This window comes from Mirounga angustirostris, unplaced genomic scaffold (genome assembly GCF_029215605.1).
Source record: "Mirounga angustirostris isolate CCGP_5_RB_7025 unplaced genomic scaffold, mMirAng1.0.hap1 SCAF_8, whole genome shotgun sequence".
Lineage (NCBI taxonomy): Eukaryota > Metazoa > Chordata > Mammalia > Carnivora > Phocidae > Mirounga > Mirounga angustirostris.
This window is the reverse complement of record NW_026991716.1, coordinates 126,779,557-126,789,005: the sequence shown is the minus strand read 5'-3', so window position 1 is coordinate 126,789,005 and position 9,449 is coordinate 126,779,557. Positions and strand designations below refer to the sequence as shown.

The window sequence follows — 9,449 nt, the reverse complement described above, 5'->3', positions numbered from 1 at the left end:
GGTCGTGATCCCAGGGTCCTGGGATCGAGCCCCACATTGGGTTCCCTGCTCCGCAGGAGGCCTGCTTCTCCCTCTCCTATACTCCCCCTGCTTGTGTTCCCTCTCTCGCTATGTCTGTCTCTGTCAAATAAATAAATAAAATCTTTAAAAAAAAAAAGATTTAATAATAAGATTTAAGTACATGGGGCGTCTGGGTGGCTCAGTCCTTAAGCGTCTGCCTTTGGCTCAGGTCATGATCCCAGGGTCCTGGGATCTAGCCCCACATCGGGCTCCCTGCTCAACAGGAAGCTTGCTTCTCCCTCTCCCACTCCCTCTGCTGTGTTCCCTCTCTCGCTGTGTATCTCTCTGTCAAATAAATAAAATCTTTAAAAAAAAAAAAAAAAAGATTTAAGTACATGAAAAAAGGAAAGGTTTGACTGATTAAAAAATACCTTTGGAGTTTTCGTCTGAGGAAGCTATGAACTAGAATTGTGCTTCTGGGAGAAGCCCATTTCCGGTCACGTGCCTCAGTTAATCCACTGCAGTTTTCTAAAACTGGCAACCAAGAACATGCTCTGTGACTTACAAAAAACATGGTGCTGGGACTGATGACAAGGGATGCATTTGAGGTCACAGTCTCTATGTCTGGGTGACCTGACCAAGTGTTAGGTAGGATTCAGAGTTCAAACACTTGTATTGAGCTTAACCCACAACAGCTCTTGCCCGGTGAAGGACACAAATCTGAAGCATATTTTAAAAATATCTTAAAGTCTTTACAGTTATAAACAAAATTCCCTCTAAGAACCATAGCTGTTTTTCTCATTGTTGAATGTCTTCAAATGCAATCCTGTTAGCCCATTCATGATCTTGTTTTACTGTTCACCAAAAATGCAGCAATTCAGAGGGAGACACATCAATGTTATTGCATTTTAAATATTTTGAGGCACTTTTTATTGAAATTGGAAAAATTGAAACTCCAATGGCTACTCAAATGATAGTTTTCTGAGAGAAACCAACAAATGAACATTATAACACAGGAACTCATTCTAAGAAGGAAAACCTAGTACCTTATCAGTAGGGAAGGTTATAGATCACACAAAAAAAAAGGAAGGAAAGAAGGAAAGAAGGAACAAAGGAAGGAAGGAAGGAGAAGAAAAGAAAAAAAAGAAAGAAAAAATAAGGGCTTTCCTCTCCAGAAGAAGGCGGTGAGTATTGGGCACTGCTAGTTACTTTTTCTTCCCTTTCTTTTTTTTCTGTGTGTCTGGAGCCAGCGTCTTCTTCTCTGGCTCCACCGGACTTGTTTCTTCCTCCGTAGCCAGAGCTTCTAATCTTAGGCGCTCAGCTTCCAGCAACTTGTTTCTATACTCTTCCCTGATATCAAAGATCTTCTGTCGGGCTTCATCTAAAGAGTCCTATTCCAAAACAAAATCCCAAGCAATTAAGATCTACTGTTAAAAGCTTATGGTCCCAGAAAGAAATTAAAAAAAAAAAAAAAAAAGCAATCCCTTGATCCCTTCCTCATGCCAATAGATTCCTGTGGCAAATTACTGAAGAGAGACAGAGAAAAAAATATTAGGTTATGGTCTCAAATGTTTATCAATACATGAAACATAAGAGAGCAACAAAGGGTACATGAGATTTTAACAAAATGGTAAATAAAAGCATTACTAAGAGAAAGAGAGAGAAAGGGAAGAGATAGGCATGAGTTCAAATATAAGCTCTAGAAAACATGCAGCTCAGTGCATCTCTCACCGTAATTGTGCTCAGTAAGTTACTAGTTCCCCACATTGTACTAGACCTGATGAAATGTGTCTGACCTGTACTTGAAGAACTTTCAAGTACTATCACCCAGTTCACTGCTTTCTTTGTTATTGTCCGTTAGGCTTTCATTCAAAGACACCAAGCTAAATCCGAGATCACCTCTTGGTCCAATTCTTACTTACCCCTACCCTCTCCTCCTGGATCAACTGATTCACTTGGTTTTCTGGATCTCATACCCCATTGACTTTTCTTCCTCTTTCACTAGCTGCTCCTTGTCAGTTGCCTCTGCTAATTTCTCCTCTTCTCCTTCATCTCTTAATGAGGAAATGGCCATGTCTTAGATCTTAGACCTCTTTCCTTGGTGATTTTATCTAACTCCATGGCTTTAAATTCCATTTCTATACTGATGGGGGTCCCCCAATTTTCTAATCTAGAGCCCAGATCTCTCTCCTAAATTCCAGAACCATATATCTTCTTTCAATATCTCCCACATGACTGTAATAGATATGTAAGAATGCTTTTTTCTGATACAATAGAAATATCCAAAAATGTCTCAAATTGAAATCTTTGTCTTTCCTTTCAAGCCTTCAGATCTGATGGCAACTCAACCCTATCAATTGTTTAGCCAAAAACCTTAGAGCATTTCTTGACTCTTTACTTTCTCTTATACCAACAATCCATCAGGAAATCCTGATTCTACTTTCAAAATATATATAACTATAGTTAAATTATAGTTTATATTTTCAAAAAGAAGGGTAATTTTCAAAACTTAATGTCAGTTCCAGGCAACATTCTAAAAATATTCACAAATAAAGCAGTGATACAATTTAAGTGCCAATGTAGCTTTCCTAAGAAACTTTGGCTTTCTTGTTTCATTTGCATTTCTGACAGAATGGGCACAATTATGGTTCAACCTGTTGTTTCCTGTTTCAAAAATGATATAATTTAAAAAAAGGATTAATGAACTGATGCTAGCCAGAAGAGAAGTATTTAGAAATGACTGTTTTTGTCTTCATGGCTGAATTCTTCAAGAAATTTTCTGTGGTTTTGCAACTTGCATGATTGTGGTGGAGATTATGGCAGAGTTGAATGTCAGAATGAGACTCTCCTCAAAGCTTTTGGTGAAAGAAAAGTCCTGTATCCACCACAATAAAATTGGCTTCACTAAACCAATTGTACAAGATAAGAGTAGTACCGTATTAAAAAGAGAGACAGGGGCGCCTGGGTGGCTCAGTCGGTTAAGCGTCTGCCTTTGGCTCAGGTTATGGTCCCAGGGTCCTGGGATCGAGCCCCGCATCGGGCTCCCTGCTCAGTGGGAAGCCTGCTTCTCCTTCTCCCACTCCCCCTGCTTGTGTTCCCTCTCTTGCTCTCTCTCTGTCAAATAAATAAAATCTTAAAAAAAAAAAAAAAAAGAGACAGAGAATGCCATCTGAAGGATTTAGTGTAAAGTAAGTTTAATATATGTCAGTAATCTCTTGAGGATTGGTATCTTTTTCTCCCATCTGATAAGAAATGGGGTACGGATAATGTCTATTAAGGGAGACTCAAGCAAAACTAAGGTGTTTGTGCCTCACACTTAAAGAATGAGATCCGAATTAAAAAACCATCCCCGTTGGGGCACCTGGATGGCTCAGTCAGTTAAGCGTCTGCCTTCGGCTCAGGTCATGATCCCAGGGTCCTGGGATCGAGCCCCACATCGGGCTCCCTGCTCAGTGGGAAGCCTGCTTCTCCTTCTCCCACTCCCCTTGCTTGTGTTCCCTCTCTCGCTGTCTCTCTCTCTGTCAAATAAATAAATAAAATCTTTAAAAAATAAATAAATAAATAAACCATCGCCGTTAATATTTCTTCCCTATCGCCTTCCCATCTACTGCATTTGCTTGTCTGTTAAACACAGAAAAAAAACATGACTGGAAATAATGAAATTCCCTTTTGTCTTATAATATTGTAATTTAAAGTATTTTCTACACAATGAATTGAATCTACATAATTTTAATATTCACCCAGTTCTCTTCACACATATTTTGTTGTTGTCTTCTCTCTCTTTCCTCCCATTTTTGTAGATAGATCCCCAATACTGCATTATGGAAGGGTTTAAGGAAGTAAGTAAAATTCAGTGTGTTTCACCAATCTTCCATCTTCTCTGAGGAGTTGGGAACTAAATGCTTTCAAGACTTCTTTCCACCCAGGTCCTATATTACTCTTCTATGATATCTTTTTAACATTATAAGAGAATGTGTCAACTGTAATCTGTATGTTGAGACTCACCCGCATCTCCCCATACATCTCCAGGATTTCATCTTTTACTTTGAGCTGTTCCTCTTGGTCAATGTCTCGAATGCTGAGGACTCTGGTCCTATACTGACGGAACTGATGAACCTCCTCTGCCTTTTGCATTGCCTGCTGCTGGTTCAATTCCTCTGTTTGTAGCACAGGGTCGTTGTCTATCGTTTTTCTATAAAAAACATCAAAAGAGATGCATAAATCATTTTGGAATGCTGGACTGAACTTTACTTCAGAATTCAAATAATTTAAAATCATATGGACAGTGTGGTGGTCTGAATCCAATCAAATGTTAGGAATAGAAAGGATAAACTATTATTTTTTGATGAGCTATGCTCCATTTATTAAGTCACTAATATTTTAGGAAACAATTCTAGGAAAATACCAGTAAAAATCAGATGCTTCATCTGATGAGGTATTCATGGAATTGGTGTTGGAAAGTATGAGAATATTTGGAGGTTTTTCCTTTTTTAATTTATGCAGTTAAATAATGTTGAAAATGTTTTCAAACATAAATATGCTTGAGTAACTATCTCTCTCTGTTAATCTCTGTCTAGTTCTTGATAAAATTGAACCTACTTAAATAATGCCAGCAGGCATAGTGGGGAATTTTCTGCAGCTCAAGTCACTTTAATCAGCTTATAAATTAAATCTTTACAGGAAATATTCAAATGCTTTTATGATTGACTTAATAAAACATTTGCTTAATTTGAGATGTAAAATCATGTACTTCTAAAAATTTGAATACATTGAAGTATATTAAGCATTTCAGTTCAAATTTTGAGTTGTTTAGCAACTTATTAATGTATCCAAAATTCTATGAACACAGATGTCCGCATTAATCATGTTTATTAAAACTTACCGTACATACTGAGTTAAATTTACACATTCTAGCGCTTTTCGAATAAGTCGTGGAGACGTTTCCAAAATTGTTGGGGATCGTGAACGAGGCCCTGTTAAAAAAAAATAAGTCTTAGACTTTGAAAAAAGAATCAACACTGACTACATGACTGTTGTATCTTATTTTAATTAAAAATAATATCTTCTGTTAAAAAAAACAACCGTTGCTTGGACTTGTCTAATTTAATATGATTTTAATGTGACTCAATTTACTTTATTAAATATAATTATATTTCATATTTATCCTCTAGCTGGTGTTACTATACTTACAGTTACATGAAGGAAATGGCAAAGTGAATATACTCTATAAGAAGAGTAACAGAATGTTACTGTGATGGTAGTTAAATGAAGGTGGAGACAAGAAAAGTCATACTGTATTTCTTTATAAACAAATTAAATGACCCAATATTTAAAATGCTTCATCTAGGGGTAAAAGCCATCATAAGCACTATGGGGAGTGGGGTATAAAAATATTTAAGACATAGTAATCTACTTTAAGAAACTTGTAGATCCAGTGCGGTAGGCAATATATAGCAGGTAAACAGTGAAAATCAAGTTAGCAGGAAATTTCTACTCCCTAAACTCATTTGAACCCACAAGAAAAAACTTAAAAAAGAGACTTTAGAGTCTATGATATTAACCACTCAGGCTTTCCAGGACATTTAATCTCCTTTTAAAAAAATTACTGGAGTATAAAATGTCATAAAATTCACCCATTTTAAAAATGTAATTCAGTGCTTTTTCGTATGTTTACAGAGTTGTGCGACCAGCACCCAAATCCAGTCTCAAAACATTTCCATTCTCCACATAAAATCTCCTGTGCCTCTCACAGCCCTTCTCCATTCCCATCACAAGCCCCGGGCAGCCATCGATGCGCTTTGTCTTCTATAGCTTTGTCTTTCTTGGACATTCCACGTAACTAAGAATGGTAAAATGACATCTAACTTTTTGAGAAACTGTCAAATCATAGTGTTTTGATTATTGTTAGCTTCATAATAAATTCTGAAAACATGAAGTAAAGATCCTCCCCCTTGGTTCTTTATCAAAACCGGGTCTTTTGCATTTCCAAGTAACTTTTGGGATCAGGTTGCTAAATTCTATAAAATGTCTACCAGAACCTTGATAGAGATTATACTGAATTTATAGATCAATTTGGGGAGCAATGCCACCTGACCATATTGAGTCTTCTAGTCCAAAGCATGGACTGCCTCCTTCTTTCTTTAGATTTTTAAAAACCTCCTTTAGTGACGTTTTGTAGTTTTCAGTATACAGGTCTTGCACTTTCATTAAATTTATTTCCATACATTTATTACTGACATTACTGTGAATGAAATGGGTCTTAATTTTTTTTAATCGCTCATTGATATTATGTAGAAATGAAAGTAATTTCGTATATTAATCTTGTATATTGTACTTTTTATTTAGTTACATGCCTTCAGAGTTTTAACATGTTTTTTAATTAATTGTTTTTCAGTTTATTAGTGCTTTTTGGGAGAGGCTATGTCAGGTCCTCACTTCGCCATCAAGATGTCTCACGCCCCACGGACTATTTAATCTTGCTTTTTACGCATGGTTGTGATAGCCTCCAGCAATATTGGAAAGTGCTTAATTTATAACAACTTGTTAAAAGTGATCACTCATTCAGAAATAAAATCTAATATAAACCTTTAAAAAACATTTTAAACATGATATACAAATTAATTTTTCATTTTTTTGAAAATACATGAAGACGGTACATGTGAAAAAACAGAATATCCTAACTCAACTCTATGATGAAAACATAAATTCAACCACGTCTTTCATTTTATAACAGAAAACGTTCCTGAAGAGTTGACACTTTACAATATGTTTTTTAGAAACCAGCAGGCAATAACTTTTCTTTTTTCATTGTGATGACTATGGGATCTTAGATTGCTAAAGTTCATTTGCTTTTCTTCTGAACATACCTACTTATTCTGGCTATATTTTTGGCATTTCAAACATGAGACTGGAAAGAAAATACTTACTGATTAATTAGATAGCTGTGTTTTCTTGCCTCCTGCCAAATAACATATATTTAAACAGAAGAGGGTGTGGGAAAGGGGCAGAGAAGTTTAACCTTCATGTCCTGCTACTAAACTCTGTTGTCAGAATAGGGTGTGAGTGTATTATGACAGCCTTGTTCCTCCAGAATAGTGCAGCCTAAAATGTGTGTGTGTGTGTGCATGGACGTACGTGTGTGTGTGTGTGTGTGCACCATCCTCCGTCTGCAAACTGGCCCTCTGTGGGATAAGTTCTGAAAATAAGAACATGCATTTAGAAATATCTTTAAAGCCACTGGTCATTACTGGGCTCATTTTATTACATTTTACAAAAGTTTCCGCTTCCAACAGACTAAGGGAGAAAACTTACTTCATCATGGGTAGTCTGAAAATCGTTGTTCAAGGCATAGTGATTGTGAAGCCTGGGGAAAAGATGTGGGAATAAAGACAAAGATCACCTGCAATGTTTGGAAAAGGCATTTTCTAGAGGCTCCCAGAGATGAAGGGGAAGTGGAAAGCAATGTTTTTGAACTTGACTATGGCTTTGGTATTGAGGAAGAATGCTTAGGTGTGAAACCCATAATGATACCATTTACATATGCCCTCTGGTACTATGATGGAAATTGGTCTAAGTTACCTATTATATGAAAATAGGAAGTAGCAAGAATAAGGTAGGGTTTTTTCGTTTTGTTTTTAAAGATTTTATTAATTTATTAGAGAGAGAGAGAGAGCATGAGTAGGGTGAAGGGCAGAGGGAGAAGCAGACTCCTTACTGAGCAGGCAGCCAGATGTGGGACTCCACCCTGGGATCATGACCTGAGCCAAAGGCAGACGGTTAACTGAATGAGCCACCCAGGTGCCCAAGAATAACGCAGTTTTGTGGGATCACAAATATTTATTGGAATATAGAGACCAGATCATGCAAAGCTCTCCCAGGGTCTGTAGTCTCTTACAGGTGATGCTTCTCCAGGAGCGAGGGCCAATATGGGGCACCAACAGCCGAGGTGGGAGCAAAGCATGGAGTTCCAAAGAAGAGCTGGACAACCAGACCCACGGTTTTCAAGCAGGATTCCTTCTACATCCCCAGTACCTGGGGTCCATGGCCATGTTTCAGTGCTGTAGGATGTACTGGAAACCCAACAACACACCTCTCCTTGGAGGGAGAAGGGGTCAACTTTTCTTGATTTTGTGGGATTTAATTTATATTTTATTTTATATGTAATATATTTTTTGTATTATTATATTATACATATATTATTTATATTAAATAAAAAATGATAGTAAAACACACACAAAAAAACACATTTCAAACATGTTGGAGACATTTTTGCTTGAGGACAGGCCACTTTGGTCTCTGTCCTCCATCCCCACTCACGTTTACCTTTCCTCCCTGTTTCCTGCCCTCTCCTTTCCATCCCGAAGTACACTCTTTCACAGTGCTGTGAACTTTAATAGAAAGATGTGAAGACTGAAGGCCAAAAGTGTGAAGAAATGAAGAGCAGGAGAGCTGACACGGAAGCGGTCCCTCCCAATACTGGTCTGGGGCTCTGCGCAAAAAATGAAATCTGCACCATGACTGAGGGGACACACTACCGGAGGCTGGAGTGAAGAATCATGATGGTGTTCCATTTTTGCAACTTAAAAAAATTACCTTGTTACCATATAAATAAACAGGTCAACCTCCGAGTGTAATTAGATTTTCACTTCACAGGTCTTTAACCAAGTGTGGGGAGAAGTTTGTGTTCTGTTAGAGATCACAACACGTGGAATGAAAAGAACTAGGATTAGAGTCCTGATTCACGCCACACTGTTTCCTCTTCCTGCCCTTGCATGAGGCATTTATCAATCACTTAAATTCTGAGGCAGAGATAGCAGTATATGATTTGTCTAGTTCACAGAGGCTCCAGTGAGATAATATAGATGCAAAACCACTCTACAAATTAAATATCAATACAGAAGGATAGATGTTATTCTAAATAAGTTTTAGTGTTACATCATGCATGTCATTATTTATTAAATGAGTGCTTACTTTCAAAATATTGGCTCAAAAATGGAATCTCTTGTTACTATAGTAAAAGAGCCCTTTGAATTTCGGGATTTTCCTCTTCCCTGTGGAAATCCTTCAAGGACATGTTTTAGCCATAAACAGTTTTTAATTTAAAAATTCTGACTGGAAAAAAAAATAAAAAAATAAAAATAAAAATTCTGACTGGTTTAGAATTTTGAGAAAAGAACCATTGTTGGTGTTTCCGAGGATGCCTCCTTCCAAAATATCTTTCTTTCTTGCCTGGGTTCTGAACAAGTAGAGAAATAAATAGTACTATTTTTACTACTGATAAGTATAACTGGAGAATGTAGCTCCATGTGAGAGGCAAACGGGCCACGGTCACAGAACTCGACAGCCAGCTGACCCCTGCTGTCCCCCTCATGATCACAGGTGGTGCCTGCAACTCAGGGATGAGCTAGGGACCCAGGATCCCCTATGGGCAGCCCAATTTATTGTTTCAA

The 9,449-nt window shown here is 37.4% G+C and overlaps 1 protein-coding gene across 1 annotated transcript in view; it reads right to left on the bottom strand.

Annotated features, from left to right (window-relative positions):
• Nucleotides 1-864: 864 nt before the first annotated feature.
• The window catches only part of ADGB (androglobin), a 149,631-nt gene continuing 141,046 nt past the window's right edge, over nt 865-9,449 (bottom strand). Inside the window, exons 34-36 of the mRNA XM_045865707.2 lie at nt 4,883-4,998; nt 4,006-4,192; nt 865-1,391 (exon numbers count right to left, since the gene is read on the bottom strand). Of these exons, the coding sequence (XP_045721663.1) occupies nt 1,206-1,391; nt 4,006-4,192; nt 4,883-4,998 (489 nt within the window). The 3' untranslated portion in view covers nt 865-1,205. The remainder of the gene's footprint in view (nt 1,392-4,005; nt 4,193-4,882; nt 4,999-9,449) is intronic.